Source organism: Archocentrus centrarchus, chromosome 17, assembly GCF_007364275.1.
Source record: "Archocentrus centrarchus isolate MPI-CPG fArcCen1 chromosome 17, fArcCen1, whole genome shotgun sequence".
Taxonomy (NCBI): domain Eukaryota; kingdom Metazoa; phylum Chordata; class Actinopteri; order Cichliformes; family Cichlidae; genus Archocentrus; species Archocentrus centrarchus.
The window spans coordinates 11,357,097-11,374,064 of NC_044362.1; the positions used below are offsets into that span (position 1 = coordinate 11,357,097).

The 16,968-nt window shown below is 41.8% G+C and overlaps 3 protein-coding genes across 3 annotated transcripts; 2 read left to right on the top strand and 1 right to left on the bottom strand.

Annotated features, from left to right (window-relative positions):
• Positions 1-316: 316 nt before the first annotated feature.
• tsen15 (TSEN15 tRNA splicing endonuclease subunit) lies at positions 317-3,033 on the top strand. The gene is made up of 4 exons (XM_030751297.1): positions 317-495; positions 614-695; positions 887-1,022; positions 1,118-3,033. Exons 1-4 carry the CDS (start codon positions 415-417, stop codon positions 1,287-1,289), a joined length of 471 nt encoding a protein of 156 aa, XP_030607157.1. The 5' UTR covers positions 317-414; the 3' UTR covers positions 1,290-3,033.
• Positions 3,034-3,783: 750 nt separating this feature from the next.
• On the bottom strand, positions 3,784-13,114 carry LOC115795408 (uncharacterized protein C1orf21 homolog). The gene is made up of 6 exons (XM_030751299.1): positions 12,704-13,114; positions 11,560-11,701; positions 7,383-7,462; positions 5,960-6,030; positions 5,818-5,881; positions 3,784-4,717 (listed from the first exon to the last, which is right to left on the bottom strand). The coding sequence occupies exons 2-6, from the start codon at positions 11,648-11,650 to the stop codon at positions 4,679-4,681; spliced, it is 345 nt and encodes a 114-aa protein (XP_030607159.1). The 5' UTR covers positions 11,651-11,701; positions 12,704-13,114; the 3' UTR covers positions 3,784-4,678.
• sec22ba (SEC22 homolog B, vesicle trafficking protein a) lies at positions 13,083-16,966 on the top strand. Its single transcript, XM_030751295.1, has 5 exons — positions 13,083-13,313; positions 15,442-15,551; positions 15,683-15,843; positions 15,929-16,075; positions 16,242-16,966. The coding sequence occupies exons 1-5, from the start codon at positions 13,239-13,241 to the stop codon at positions 16,394-16,396; spliced, it is 648 nt and encodes a 215-aa protein (XP_030607155.1). The 5' UTR covers positions 13,083-13,238; the 3' UTR covers positions 16,397-16,966.
• The last annotated feature ends 2 nt before the right edge of the window (positions 16,967-16,968 follow it).

The following is a 16,968-nucleotide window of genomic DNA, read 5'->3' on the forward strand; positions in this document are numbered from 1 at the left end:
CACTGCTTCCAGCTTTAACCATAAAATACAATCTGAATCCCACAAACTCAAAAGTCACACTTCCAAAAGTGCAACTTTATGACTGTATCATCAGAGTGGGTAAACTCAAACAGAGAGAGAATCTGAATCCATACACAGAAATGACAACAATCATAATGTATCTTTAAAAAAAAAAAAGCACCATATTGAATGTAATTATAATAATGCAGTAACTCATTTAGTTCATACAATACTGTGCTAAAGTCCCGAGCAGTGACGGAGCGGTCTCCAACTCTACACGGACAACAAGAAATGTTTCCAGACGGACGATTTTGAATGTAACACGGGATAACGCCGCTCTCCCATGCCGTTACAGCATCGTGGCCTTACATTGTGGTCACTGAGCCGCTCTTTCGCCTGCAGCTCCGTGTAGTAATGAAAATGTCGGGAGCGTCAGACGGAGCAGAAATGCCGGAGAAACGTCCCCCTCCGAACTGGATCTTGCAGCATCCCGCGGTGAGTGTTAGAGGAGCTCCGTGTGAGGTGCAGGCAGGTGTGCAGGGAGAGTACTGTAAGTAATCAGCCGTGTGTGTGTGTGTGTGTGTGTGTGTGTGTGTGTGTGTGTGTGTGTTAGTACCAGCAGATGAAGGACCTGCAGGTTGGGGACAGCGCTCAGGTGCATGCAGCTTTTCTTGTGTACATGGATCTTACTGAGGGTGAGTTTGACACGATTTTGAAAAACAGGAGTGTTTTGTGTTTGTGTGGAAGTTTGAATTTATTTGTTCAGCTCTTCCTTTTTTCTTAATAAATTGTGTTATTTCTGTTAGAAGCACAGAGTTAAGTTCAAACTGGAACTCGTAAAGTGAATGAGACCACACTCTCACCCTGTGTTTCCTGTCCTCTGCAGTGCGCCGCTGGAAAGAGGTGTCCTGTGTGAAGAGTCCTGAACTGCAGCTGGTTTTACTGGAAGTGAGGGAGAAGGAAGGAGCGCCCGTTCAAACGGTCCTTCCCCTGCCTGTTCACTGTTCTTTGAGCCACAAAAGGTATTTAGACACTGGACAAGCTCCCACACTTTTACCCTTTCAGGTTCCCCTCCCAAACCTCTGAATCTCAGGGCTTCTTCCTCTCTGCTGTGCAGCATACGACAGGTGCTGGACAGAGGCTTTCCTATGCTGCTGTGTGCCGTAGCAGCTGACTCCACGCTCGTCTACCAGAGGATGACTGACGGGCTGGTGACGCCGGAACCTCCTGTAGGCCCTTTTCAGGATGTGGGACGTCGGCAGCAGCGGAAGAGACGGCAGCAGCGCTGAGCAGCTGATTGAGAACACGATGAATCGCTGGAAAGCAGAAAGAGGACCAGGAAGATGGAAGAGAGTCCCATATGGCCCTTCAGGTTGCATATGTGATTCTTAGAACAACCCTGGGGCGACCTGTGGCATCGTGAAGTTGACCTCAGACGCTTGCATGTTGATAGGTTAAGGCAAAGAGGTAAAACGATCTTTAAGAAGCGTGTTACACCCTGCAGGGGCGGGGTTTGTTTGTGGTGTATGTACACTACAAAGTTGACTAAGAGCTTTGATAATGTATTCAGGGATACCATACTTCATGTGTTTCCATGCTTCCATCAAAAGCTTTCAGTGGGGCCGGGGTGAGTCAGCATCCACAAAACTTACAACTAGTGTTTTGCTCGTTTGTGGTTGATTGAGAAATGTTTTCTCAGACAGTCCAAAGACATGCATGTGAGGTTAATGGGTGACTCTAAACAAGCAGCTAAGAAAATGGATTGATAGTTGGAAGTAGAAGCTAAAAATCTGTACTTTATGTGGGTGTAGGTTTTGTATCTGCACTTGGCATTTCTTAATTTCTGGTTAATTTTGTACCTTTTCTGCATCTATTCACATTTGTGTTCTAAATATTTTGGGGAAGTGTGTGTGTGTCTGTGTGTGTGTGTGTGTGTCTCCCTGAAATCTACACCTATGGTTTATCAAGAGATTTGTTTTAATCATGAATTCATCCAGTGGTTTTGATGACTTTCTTAAACATGACTATTAAGACATACTATAAATGCCAGTCGTTTTATTTCTTTCAAATATGCCTTATCTTGAAATGACTCTCAGGTGAGAGAAAGGCCAACAGTGTGTTATGATTAGAAAATGTTTTGTTCAAAAATGATTTTTTGTTAAATTTGGGGGAAAAAAAATCCAAAGTACAATGTAAGCAGGCTGTTTTATTTAAAAATGTAGCCACAAATAAAGCTGAGGTTGAGTGTGATTCGAGGAATTTTGTTTCAAGAAGGACGATAAAGGAAACTGTGTGAAATGGCTGTTTTTCACAGCAGGCGGTTTGACAGGAAATAGCAGGTAAACAGGTGTTACTGATGAGACGAACAAAGTTTCTCTTCCATTTTGGTGCAGAGCTTTAATTAATGTGATTAGTAACACCTGTGCTTACCTGCTAAAGTGTTAAAGTGGCTGCTGAAAAAGGTCAGTTAGTGAGCCAGCGTGTTGCTTTTAGCTTGTCAGTAAATCTAGGTAGGGTTATAAGTCTATTTCCAAACTAGTTGAAGTCCATCATTCTGCAGCGAGAAAGATTATTTGCAAGTGGAAAACATTCAGCTGCCAGTTTTCCCAGGAGTGGACATCCCAGCAAATTCATTCTAAGTTCAGACTGTGCAACGCCCAAGAGCCACATCTCAGACTCCGCAGGCCCCAGTTAACATGTTAAATATTACAGTTCATGACAGCACAATCATAAAAAGGTTGAACAAGTGTGGTTTGTTTGGAAGGGTTGCCAGGAGAAAGCCTCTCTTCTCTAAAAAGAACATCACAGCACAGTTTAGGTTTGCAAAGCTGCATCTGAACAAAGCACAAGACTTGTGAAACAATGTCATTTGGACAGATGAGACCAAACTGGAGATGTTCAGTCATTATGCACAGCACCATGTTTGGAGAAAACCAAACCGCATTTCAGCACATACACTTCATACCAACTGTCAGTGCGGTGGTGAAGGGGTGATGGTTTGGGCTTGTTTTGCAGCCACAGGATCCGGGCAGCTTGCAGTCATTGAGTCGACCATGAACTCCTCTGTATACCAAAGTGTTCTAGAGTCAGATGTGAGGCCATCAGTCTGACAGATAAAGCTTGGCTGAAACTGAGTCACGCAACAGGACAATGATCCCAAACACGGCACCAGAACGACTGAAAAAAGAAAAGAATCCATGTGTTGCAATGAACCAAAGTCCAGACCTCAACCCAACATGCATGAATAACTGAGTACCAGCAAACCTCAATGAACTGAAGAAACAATGTAAAGAAGGGTGGACCAAAATTTCTCCACAACGATGAAAGAGACTGACATTCATACAGCTAAAGGTGGTTCTACGAGCTACTGAAACACAGGGTGAACTGAATTTTTCACACACTGCTTCTGCATTTTGTTTTAGCTTTTGTTAAATAAATAATGACACAGTGGAATATGTTGTGTTGTTGTTCATCTATTTTTAAGACCTACTAAGGACTAGATGATTTTTTTTTTTTGATGTCCCTCTGTTATGTCCTGATATGTAAAATCTTAGAACTGATACTGCTATAAACTGCAATAATTCTGTCAACATTGCAGTACCTTTATTATTATTATTTTTTTTGTAATGTGGCTCATTCAGCGCTGTCTACAAATGATCACATCAGTTTTCAGTAGTAACATATTTACTGCCTTTCTAGTAATGTGTAATGTGTTGCTGCACTTCCATCTGTGGTGCTGGGTGTTTTAAAAACAACACAACAATGGAAATAAATTACTTCAAACATGTTTTATTTTTCCTAGAAAACAAAAAACAAACATAGAAACCAAAAATAATATAACACCGGTGACTCAGATACATAATGAGACTTGCGTGATGCTGCAGTGTTCACCTCTTAGGGTTATATGAATCAGGTACTAGAGAGGGCTACATCCGTAACCACTGTGTGTGTGTGTGTGTGTGTGTGTGTGTGTCTTTTAATGGTGTAACAGTGTTTTAATGAGAGGAAAGACTTAACTACGTGAGACAAAGATTACAACACTTCAACCCTGAGCCTTATTCAACATAAATAATCTACATCAGAACAGAAACAAACATGAGCAGACAAACACACTGGAGTGGCAAACATACTGTAGAAAAGAGGTTTGTACTGTGTCTTGGAATGCAGGAAGTTTCCAACCCATTGACTTGTCAGGGGAGGCTTTCAAGGATGAAATGATGCCAGGGCATTATTTTCAATTTGAGTGAGTGTCCACGAGAGCACTGCTTGTTCCTGCTGCCCGAAATTCACACTGACAGCAGTCTGCGTGTTTCACATGTATACAGTAAGTCTCAGTGACAGCTATTTATATGGAGTTATTCCAGCAGGGAAAGAAAAGTGTTCCGGGATCTCCGTTATCCTGTAATAGCTTCAAACCGTATCACCCTTTGGTGAACCTTGATGTTGATTTTGGTCGTAATCTTTCCTGGAGTCGATCAGACGAGCAGGCTGTGGACAGGAGGGGCAAAAAAAAAAAAAAAAAAAAAAAAAGGTGCTTGTTTCAAGTCAGTAATCCTTTCTTCTCAAGTGTGCACATACATGAAAACATGATGGGACACGGTCACAGACAGTCTACGCTCCATCCATAATGCTGGGTAGTTCCTCTCATATTGGGATGCATGGATTTGTGACCACGGGGCTATGTCATATCCTCCTCCTCTGAGCAGTAATCTCGGCCCTGGATACAACACACACACACACACACACACAGATGTTCAAGTATCAGCTCAATAAAGCTGGTTTCACAATAATAACATATTTCCACTGATATACTGATGTATATCATGACACGGCAAATGTGTTCACAATCACATGCAAAATATTCAGATTACAGGTGGGAATGTTGCAAAGCAAAAAAAATGTTCAGCTAATTTCAAAATAAAAGCCCCCACTAACATATAGGACATTATCATGATGCCTACAGCCGGTGTAGTGGTTAACACCTTCACCTTTCTTGCAAAAATCCCCAGTTTGAGACCGGAAGGAAACACAAATCCGGTGTCAGGGGTCAAATGCTAATGTGTCCCAAGGGCATCTGGTGTAAAGACTGTGCAAAATCAACGTGTAGATCCATCTGGTGTGGCAACCCCGTGGGAAATAAGGGAGCAACCGAAAGCACCTCTATCGGCTGCTCTACATCTGATTTAAAAAAAATAATTTTTTTAAATCTCCAAATAGTTATGAAAATCTAACAGAATGGTTTAAAGTTTACATCTATTTAAGTCTCGTCTTCTAACTTCCCTGCCATGTTTGGCAAGCCTGTTTCCTTTGAAGACAGAAAACTAAAGAAAACCCTAAATCCTTAAACAGCACACGTCTTCAGGTTTTGGCTAAATTTACTGAAGCAGGTGTTTGTAATTACTTTGAGCTGCAGATTAATACTTGTTTCGGTCTCTTTGGGTGAGTATTTCCAGCAGTAGGATAATCTACAGTCTGTTTGCAACAGTGTGACGTACATTTTTCTCATCAGGTTTTTGGACAGCGTTTGAGCTCTGTGACACAGATTGGTATCATATTTCAGGATCTGGCAGCACAGGCAATATCACTTTAAATAGCCACAGTAGGAAAATACACCAGACATGACAGATTGAGATTGCTTTGCAGTATCATTATGTCATCTGCTGTGTCCTCAGTTCCTACAGATTTGCAGCACCAATAGGATTAACTTCCATTATGTTATTTAGCAGGGGATTTTTATTTATTTATTTATTTTTTAGAAAAACACAAAAACATAAAGTGATGCTCCAGCAACAATTTGTCTTTCTTTTTTTTTTTTACCTTTTCAATTTTTTCATCTAACATCCTGAAGAATTCCTGCTGACTCTCTGAGGAGTGGATGCTGCTGCAAGGAGGACAAGACACCAGGTCAGAGCAACGACAGTATAACAGCAAAAACAAACACCATTAGTGCGTCACTTACAGGATCTTTCCATTTCCATTTGATCCTGTTTCATCTCTGTGTGGAGCTTTACCGAGGAGAGCGCTCACTTCCTGCAGCACCAAACACACACGAACATGCGCACAGTTAACAATACTATGAAAGGTTTGCCCCTGGTTCCTTTTATAAAGAATGGAAAACACAGAATAAAAAATAAATGCACAGCTAAAGCAGTTTTGAATTATGGAGGACCCAATGTGCCAAAATCAAAAATAACTGAGTCAATAATTAAATTTTTATGCAATCAAAAACACTAAAAGGACAATGCTGAAAGTAAATATTTGTTTCTGTTTTTGTTTGCCTTTGTATTCTCTTCATTAACTTTTTGAATCTATATGTTTATTTATGTGTTTTTTTTTCCCCTATTGGCTTAGCCCCTCAGTTCTCTGTGACCACCTGAGTGGAGGTGAGTCTGGTTACTGTTGTGGGAACAAAGCATGACGGTGAAAAGTTAACAGCACGACACTCAGACCTGCCTCTCATTTGCATCATGAAGCAGAAATGCATAAAAAACAAAACAGAAAAAAAAACAGAAATACACAAAAAGGAAAAAAAAGGGAAAATAACTCATAAATAAGTATATTTAAAGATGACAAAATAATGATAAAGAAAATAAAAACTTGAGTGGGAGTGTCAATAAATAAGGAGAAAAAGTAAGTTACAGGAGAAGAAGTGAAATACCAATTCATTCAATTACATTTTTGATTTTCATTTCATTGTTTGCTGATTTATTTATTTATTTTGGATTATGATGTTGTGTTCATCGCCCGCACTGCTGGAACTGCCAAATAATTTTTTTTTACCCAGTTAAAAAAAAAAAAAAAACTTTCCATCTGAAAGTCCATCCATCCATCCATCCACTCACTTCTGCTTATCCTGTTCAGGGCTGACACAGGGCAAGAGGCAGGGTGCACCCTGTACAGGTCACCAACCTGTCACAGGGCTAACACAGAGAAACAGACAACCATTCACACTCACATCTACGGGCAATTTAGAGTTTCCAATTAACCTAACCCCAGTAAGTGCATGTTTTTGGACTGTGGGAGGAAACCGGAGTACTTGGAGGAAATCCACGCAGGGAGAACATGCAAACTCCACAGAGAGAGAGAGAGAGAGAGAGAGAGAATCGAACCCAGCACTCCCAGATGGGAGGCAGCAGCGCTAACCACCGTGCCACCATTATTATTATCCTCATCAACATGCAGATAGATGCAGCGTGGTCCTCTAACGCCTCACTGAGTTTGTCTGAAGCTAAAGTTCATGTCACGACTCACCCTGAACAAACTGTGTTTTGTTTTGTTTTTTTGTTTGTTTTTGTTTTTTTTTCCAAGCATTCATTAAATATAATTAAATTCTCCATTAGAGACAAATTAATATACAAAATACAACAAGAGAAATCACGCACTGTGTTTTCCTGGCCGTCCTCTCCTGCCTCTTCTCCACTGATGTACTTGACTTTCTCCACTCCTTTCATCTTGTACTCATCTGTGACAGAGTGGGAGACAGAGAGGAGCACATCTCTGATTAATACACGACAGACAGCGGGCTCGCCGAGGATGACCCACTCACAGCCGCTCTCATCAGCACAATCCTCCGAGGTTAATAGTTCTCACAGTTCGGCACTTGGCAAAGTAATTACGAGGCTGAATTCTCACGCTCCACACTAAATCCTCTTTCAACAATGGCTGGCAAGCAGCAAACACAGGAGCTGTCAGCCTGATTCTCCTCTTTTCTCTCCCTCTCCGGCAGCCCCTTCTTCTCACCCACTCCCACGCTGCACATTTGGAAAAGAGGAAAACGAAAATATGGATACGGCACATAGTAACAACAGTTACAACACGTCAGATTGTTGTTATGTAAGGTATTCATTTACAGTTTCCTGCTCATCTGTGGAAGCAATCATAATAATTAAGATATAAGATGAGCACCTGCATGTTACAGGTTTGATTAAGGATCAGTTAATTTATCCGAGCAACTTTAACCACTGCCAACCATTTAAAAACTGATCAGCGAATGCATTCTTTCCCACCGCACATCGAGTTGATATGAAAACTGAGCGTGGCACTTTTTGTATAGCAGAGATTGAGGTGGTTTGATTTTGATTTTTGAAATTTGGGCTTTTACAATACATATGTGACACGTTTGCAGCTGAAAATAACGTATTAGATCATGCCGATGCAGATCAGGAGCTTCATTTAATTGGGGAATATAGGAATTTTTGTGAGTGCCAGATGGACTGTTTGTATTTCTGAAATGGCTGATTTTCAACACAAACGTCTTTGCTTACAAAGTATGGCTCAGAAAACAAAACGCATCCAATAAGCAGAAGTTCCAGGCATGGAAACGCCTTATTGATGAGAGTGATTAAAAGACAATGGCCACATTGTTTGACTGAATGGCTACAGAATCTCAGATAAGCAGAGAAAGCTGCAGCAGGCACAGATACCAATACTGGGCAGATCTATTAAATCTTGACATCTGCTGAGGCTTCAGATTGTAGGGCCACAATTTGGTGTCAACAGTGTGAATCAATGGACCTCAATTGCCCCGTGTAAAGGCTGCTGCTGGTGCCATAATGAAGTGGGGAATGTTTTCTTGGCACATTTTGAGCTCCTTAAAGCCACTCAGCCATAGTTTGGATGCCACAGCCTATCTGAGTATTGTTGCTGGCCACGTGCATGGTGCTGCAGCTGAATGATGTGATGCAATTAGGAGAGGTTACAACATCCTGTGGAATCCATGTCACCACAAACTGTTATGGACGCGAATTTATGTGCAGGCATCTTAGCCAGATCATTCAGTCACAGTGTCATGTACCACTGCCATGCCTGCCCTGTGTTAAAAATCTATTTACCTGCTTAAATGATAACAAATGCTAGCTGCCTGCTTTTTTGAAGTTAACAATAACAAGCCTGATGTGTTCGTTATTGCTCAGAGAAAAAAAAAAAATTCTTGGCCTTGGCCTACAGTATGGATGGTTCATTGATCAAAAATGCCAAGCAGACCACTTTTAACCTGGGAGCTGTTTTTGACAGTGACTTCTGATTTGGTGTCCAAATTAAAAAAAAAGATATCCACTACTCATTTTCACAAGGTCACATGTGCATTTTTCCCCCTTGCCTTAATTATTGTATTGTTCTTTACACCGTCACCATTCAGTGTTCACTTCACTGACTCCAGCTGAGGCAGAACGCTGCTGCTCAGATTGTTACTGGAACCAAGAAATAGAAAAAGCTTGCTAATAACTTTTAAAGCTTTATATGGCCTCGCTCTGAAGGACATCAGACATCTTATGTGCCCGGGTCTTTGCTTAGTGAATGAAGATCTGCTGGTAATTCTGAGGTAATAATAATAAATAAAGATCAGTGGGTTATTGCCATCAGAGCTCCCAAACTGTGGAGCAGTCTGCCCACTGAGATCACAACTTCTTTATAGTCTCTTAAAAAAATTTTGATTGAAAGGTTTTTTTTTCTTGATTTTTTTATTTTGTAAGTTTTTAACTATTTCTGTGATTTTGTTTTAAACATTTTTTCTTTGAAGTACTTGCGACTTTGTTAAGAAAAATGTTACTTAAATAAAGTGCATTATTATTATTATTATTATTATTATTATTAAGTTTACCAGGAAGAGAGAAAATCTTTTTTTAATGACTTGGTTTAAATTCTCTACAAAAAAAAGTTATTACATACTACATTATGATTTCTTCTTTTGCAGAGCAGGGATTAAACTAACAGTCCAACAACAGCACAAACAAACAAGAATAGTCCACATAGCTGGCTGTTCCACATATTTTAGTGATGACAGTAGACTGCAACATGGAGATGGGGATCTGTCATGCTTTGCATACTACAAATGTAGCACCATGCTGGAACACCAGGAAGCTTTTTATTATGTGTGATGTTTACAGACGACACTGTGATCTTTAGTGAGAGTAGGGAGCAGGTGGAAGAGAGCCTGGAGAGGTGGAGGTATGTTGTAGAGAGAAGAGGAATGAAAGTCAGCAGAAGGAAGACATGTGTGAATGAGAAGGAGAGAAGTGGAAAGGTGAAGATTCAAGGAACAGAGGTACTGAAGGTGGGTGAGTTTAAATACCTGAGGTCAACCATCCACAGCAATGGACAGTGTATACGAGAGGCGAAGAAAAGAGTGCAGGCAGGGTGGAGTGGGTGGAGACGAGTGTTAGAGGTGAACTGTGACAGAAGGATAGCAGCAAGAGTGAAAGAGGAAGGTTTACAAGATGGTAGTGAGACCTGGTATGATGTATAGTTTGGAGATGGTGGCACTGCCAAAAAGACAGGAGGCAGAGCTGAAGATACTAAAATCTTCACTGTGAGTAACCAGAATGGACAAGATTAGAAATGAGAACATCAGAGGGACAGCTCAGGTTGATCAGTTTAGAAGAAAGTTTAGGGAGGTGAGGCTGAGATGGTTTGGACATATGCAGAGGAGGGATGGCGGCTATACTGGACAACAAATGTTGACAATGGTGCTACCAGGAAGGAGGAAAAGAGGAAGACCACAGAGGAGGTTCGTGGATATAGTGAAGGAGGACATGCAGAAGGTTGGTGTGACAGAGGAGGATGCTAGTGTTGGGATGAAATGGAGGCAGATGACCCACTATAGCGACCCTTAAAGGGGGCAGGCAAAAGAAGAAGAAAAAGAACTACAAAGGACTCATGTGATGAGATTGGTTTCTGAAATGTTCATTTTAGTTATGCTAGAGGTCTGAATTGTTTCTTTGTAATGACTGTGGACTGACTGACTGTAGAAAAACTGATACTTATTGGTAAAACTGTAAGAATTTCAGCTGTTTATTGTCTGATTTGCTCACAGATGATTTGATAAATGTGAAAGATTTCAGGATGTGCTTCTAATTTTTTTACACTTAAAAAAAAAAGTAAAAATGTATAACGTAATTTAACAAAATTAGACATGTCAGAAGATTTAGCTTTTTTAATTTAACATTGTTTAGTGTCAGTCTCTAGGCTGGTTTTGCTTGTTTCAGTTTAGTTTTTATTTTTACAAAATGTTTCATTTTAGTCTCTATTGGATTATTTTCCGTGCTAGTTTTAGTTTTTTTGCTTTCCAGTAATATGGGCTGGTATGTGGCAGTGCCACGTATTAAAATTTCAGAACATGTTACAATTCAAACACAACACTTGGAGCGTGCAGCTGACTCCCAGTCAGGTAAACATCCTGAATCTCAATAAACAAAAGTATGAAAAGCGTCCTTGTGCTTGTTGCGCTGACCCTTTTAACCACGCTGACCAAGGCTAAAGTTTAGTTTAGTTTTTGTTGATTATAATAAAATTTCGTGGCAGGTAATTTTCACATTTTATAGATCTGTTATTAAAATGTTAGTGGCACATTCACTGAAAGTGTTATTATTGTCCCTTGCAGCCCTAAAATATTCTTGGAAATGACAGCCTATGGCACCCTGTCTGGCTCTCATTCATCTGAAAAAATCAAAATAATGCCAGAATTACAGCAAGTATGTCAAGAAAACTGAATTTCACCTGAACAGGTATACGAGAAATATGAGTCTAAATAAACAAAAGTTATTTTTGAGTAAACAGACTGACCAGACAGGAGGTCCCCGTTGCTGTAGGCTTTATTCTGGCCCTCCTCACCGTTGGGCAAGGCTGACACCTGCTTGGCGGAGGTGCAGCCCATCTCCTTCTCCTCAGCTGCTCTTTTCCTCAGCCCTGAGCATCACAGGCACACCTGGAGGACATGTGGACAGGTATGAGGAAGTGACAGGTTAGATGAACCGAAGAAACCTCACAGGAGGAGGGGGTGGGGGGGGATAAGAAGACTGCGTTTCTGGAGAAATCATCTGTGTACAAGAAAGAAATGTAAACGTGTTAATTTCCCCAGTAAAGAAATCCCCATGACTCCAGTCATGGGAATCGCTAGTTTCATAATCAATTAGTCATGAAGCGCCCCACCCCAGAATTAAAAACACTCGAGCATCTTTATCTATTCTCCAAGAGACAATATAATAGATGGTTTCTCCTGGCTGTGAATCACGCACACGTCGGTCTGGCAGTCACAGCGTGCGCACGGCGGTGCCAGCTGCACCGCAACAATAAGGCCTTTCAGGGTGTTATGATGCCACTGTGCCAAGCCGCCGGGTCATTTTTATTAGCGAATGGGGGCTTTCTGTGGAGCTCAGAGGATTAAAGTGGCTGCGCACAAATGCTCCCATCCTCACCGTTACACCGGGCTGTACGAGCCACAAAAATATGGCTAACATAACAGCCTGTTATACCAAATCACTTGATCGCAGACTAAGTGCTTTGCATTAGGCTCTGCAAAATGCAAAGTGCTTCATCCCCTTATGGTATAGATGATCCTGCAGAGTCCAGCTGCAGGGACTCAGCTGGTCCCGACCCCTCACAGTCCTCCTCACTGCTGGCTTTAATTTGCACATTTACACGCTTCACCCCGTAAACAGGACATCTCCTTGCAATTCATTCAGCTGCAGACAAGCAAATGCAGAAGAATATGCGGAGCAAACGAATTACCTCTAAATCCAAAGAATATCAACAACCTTCTCATTCTGCAACATCAGAATGAGCGGATATTCATCCAGGGGACTTAAATAATAACAAAAGATGAGAAAAGAGCTGCCATTGCACGGCCAACAAGAAACGATCTCACACAGATGAAACCAAAGAAAGCTTAAATCTGAATATAAGCGCTGCCCTGGCAGAGCCAGGTTACCTTTCTGGTGTATCCATGCTTCGATGCTCCTTCCTCTGGTTTTTAGTTCAGGGACACTTTAGTCTAGACGGAGAACCCAGCCAGACCGCATCTGCATGTCTGAGCCCAGCACACGGGCATCAGCAGTGGAGGTGCAGGCGCTCCGTCTGCCAGCTGTCTGCAGCTCGGGGCCCCATACCCTCTCACAGTGCGCAAACAGCGCCTGCTGGTAAGGGCGCACAGAAGCGACCCGAACCACGGCTAGTGCGGGCTTCGAAAAGACTCGTTTTTAAGGGAAAACGCACACACACACACAAAGAAATCCAGTCAGTATCCCACGAACCACAGAATACCTCTACGCGACTGAAAAATGACGACTGAGGAGGGGGGGGGTTGCTTTAATGTTACCGGTTGCCAGTCGGACCTATTTCGCTGACGCACCGTAAGCTTCCGTCCAACGCCTTTCTCCTGCATCATTAAAGGCAACAAACGTGCAAAGTTTTTGAAGTTGACTAAACGGAGAGCTGACAGCCGCCGATCCCCGACCTCAAACGTTATGATTTTACTGACGATGATCGTTCGTGTGGCGGACGGACTCCCGCTCGCTGCGTCCATACAGGAGGATGAACAGGTATGAATGAGGGCTGAGCGCTCTGTGTGAACACACTTGCAGCCAAACGCCACTGAAAAAAGGGGGTAATTTTTACATCCTTGGTCCTCTAGGAGATCTTTCTTGCAGCTTCAAGTCAAATTGTAATTATTTAGGAGCACTGGGTGTAAGTTATTTTTTTACAAGAACAAGAGCCGATTGAAAGCTGAACTGAATATAAAAATAGTTTGGGCTAGTCCTGGAAAAGTCTACAAAGATACTGATGGCACGTCTGCTTTACATCAAACCTGTTAGTCTATGTCCACATTTGATGGACTGTTTGGAATAAGTAACGTGATGCAAAGATTAAAAGCGTTTATGCCAGGATCTGAAACTGATCTTTGAAGTGACAATTAATTCAGTAGTTTTGTTACCAAAAAAAAAAAAAAAAAAGTCAGATGCATTGTTAACTAGGTTGGTTAGATCACACTGATGCCTGTTTCTGAAGTACCACATTGGGAAATTTAATGTTTTGGCTGTTGTAAATTAATGCAAATAATCTAAATCAGAGTGACTCCCAGATTGTGTACAAGTGTTCTCAATGCAGGAGATTAAAAGATGCATTTTGATTTTGGGGGTTCTGGTTTTCAAAAGTATACAGAGACACTTTTGCAAGTTGCATATGTGGATGACTTTATTTTTTCCCCCTCATTTCAAGAGGTTAACTGTAATATGAAGAATGTTCAGCTGCTTGTCAATGCAAAATTCTTACCAGCCAGTCACGCTGCAGCAACTCAGTGCAGTTAGGCATGTAGCCAAGGTCAGGATGACCTGCTGAAGTTCAAACCGAGTATCAGGATGGGGAAGACGGGTGATTTAAGTGACTTTGAATGTGGCATGGTTGTTGGTGCCAGACGGGCTGGTCTGAGCATGTCAGAAACTGGTGATCTGCTGAGAATTTCCCACATAACCATCCCTAGGGTTTACAGAAAATGGTCAGTTCAGGCTGGTGTCTGTGTGTTATGGTATTGGGGATATTTTCTTGGCACACTTTGTACCAACTGAGCATCATTTAAACACCACAGCCTACCTGAGTATTAATGCTGACCATGTTCCTCCCTTTATGACCACAGTGTACACATCTTCTGATGGCTGCTTCTAGCAGGATAACACACCATGCCACAAAGCTGAAATAATCTCTAACTGGTTTCATGAACAATGAGTTCGCTGTACTCAAATGGCCTCCCAACATCACCAGATCTCAATCCAACAGCGCACATTTGGAATGTGGTGGAACGAGAGATTCACATCATGGATGTGCAGCCAACAAATCTGCAGCAACTGTGTGATGCTATCATGTCAATATGGACCAAAATATGAGGAATGTTTCCAGCATCTTGTTGAATCTACACCATATTGCCAAAAGTATTCCCTTGTCTGCCTTTACTTGAACCTGAGTCACATCGCATTCTTAATCCAAAGGGTTTAATATGATGTCCCTTTGCAGCTATAACAGCTTCAACTCTTCTGGGAAGGCTTTCCACAAAGTTTAGGAGTGTTTATGGGATTTTTGACCATTCTTCTAGAAGCACATTTGTGAGGTCAGACACTGATGTTGGACGAGAAGGCCTGGCTCACAGTCTCTGCTCTAATTCATCCTAAAGGTGTTCTATAGGGTTGAGGTCAGGACTCTGTGCAGGCTAATCACGTTCTTCCACACCAAACTCGCTCATCCATGTCTTTATGGTCCTGCTTTGTGCACTGGTCATGTTGGAACAGGAAGGGGCCATCCCCAAACTGTTCCCACAAAGTTGGGATTATGAAATTGTCCAAAATGTCTTGGTATGCTGAAGCATTAAGAGTTCCTACCACTGGAACTAAGGGGCCGAGCCCAACTCCTGAAAAACAACCCCACACCATAACCCCTCTGTAGCGACTCTGCAGAAAATTGCCGACCTCTGTACACTATTCACTTCAGCATCCGCTGATACAGTGGATGCCACAAAGGATTAAGGTAGCTCCGAAAGCAAAAGCAGGTCCAATCTGGCACTAGTAATAAAGTGCCTGAGTGCATAAGCATTACTTCTTGGGTTTACTCTACGATGACAGAATGAATAAATAAATGAAAATAAGAATGAGCTCAAGACTGTTTTTAACTTGTCTTTGTCAGTCAGAAAGAAACCTCCAGCAGTACCAGAACCAGGCCAAGCAGCTGTGCCGTAAACTGGACGCTCACAGTCCAGAACGCTGTACCCTTGAGTCTGGTGACATGAACTTTCAGTAAGAACACACAAGTGCTCCCATTCTTTTAAAACACATTCACAAAGAGAAACTTTTGTTAAATTTTGGTGAGGTTTAATTTGAATCATAAAGAGCCTCAAATATAACCAATGGTTTGGCCTCGTTTTCAGCTTTTTAATAGCCCAGGGTGTATGCTACCTGTCCCTCTGCGAGGCTTCTTTTCCCAGAAAGATGGCTTTTGCATACCTTGAAGACCTCCACAGTGAGTTTTATGACCAGTATGGAAGAAGAGTACCCACAGTAACCAGACCCTACTCCTTCATAGAATTTGGTAAGACTGGTGTTGAACATCACAACACTACTCACATGCTACAAAAACGATGAAAACTTTTCTAACATCCTACATGTGGTTTCAGACACATACATCCAGAAAGTGAAGAAGTCATATGTGGACAGCAGGGCCCGGAGGACCTTGGGCAGCATTAACACAGAGCTGCAGGACATCCAGAGAATTATGGTTGCAAATATTGAGGAAGTCCTGCAGAGAGGAGAAGCTCTTTCTGGTAAGTGTAGCCAGTGCTGGCAATACATGCCATCAAATGGGAGGTGCTGATTCTGTTCAGAATTCTGTGGACAGTTTGTTGTGGTCTTACTCCAAGTTAAAAACTACAATGTACATTTATTCATAGATGTTCAGTTCATATTTTTTTTTTTTTTGCTCCCCCTCAGCTATAGACACAAAAGCCAGCAATCTGTCCAGCCTGTCGAAAAAGTACCGCAACGATGCCAACTATCTCAACACCCGCTCCACCTATGCTAAGGTTGCAGCTGTGGCCGTGGTGTTTATCACACTCATTGTGTACGTGCGTTTCTGGTGGCTCTGACAAGGACCTTGATGCTAAGGAGTTTTTCCCTTGAAGAGCACTTAAACTAATTGCGTTACATGCCTGTTGTATACCAGGGTGCCTTGAAACAGTTGTACACAGCCGACCCATGTTGAATGTAGACCTTCTTTCTATAGTTTATTCAGTGTTGGGTTATACAGTAGAAACTGAGCTGTAGGTCTTTAACTGGACTCCTGTTTGTATGGAAGAAAGTGCTTTATGTAGAGTTCATGTCAATACTGGAAAATTTAAAGGGGACCCATTATGTTCCTTTACGGCTTCGGAGTAGCTTTGTATGAGTCAAAGTTCGAATGATGCTTATTTATCTTACACTGGGTCTTGTTGCAGCTCCTCAGTTAATTTTCATCTGAGAGTTTCACCTTTTTAGCCAAATTTCTTCCCATTAGCTGCCCTTCTTAAGCAGCTGGATGGGGCTTCTGTGCTTCATAGGTCACTTTATAGAGCATAAAGAGTTCATATTTCTACACAGTAATACTGGGACTTCTGTCAGCATTACAGAAAATCCATGTAAGCATGTGCAGGGGTTTGTAAGAGTCTTAAAACTGTGATGA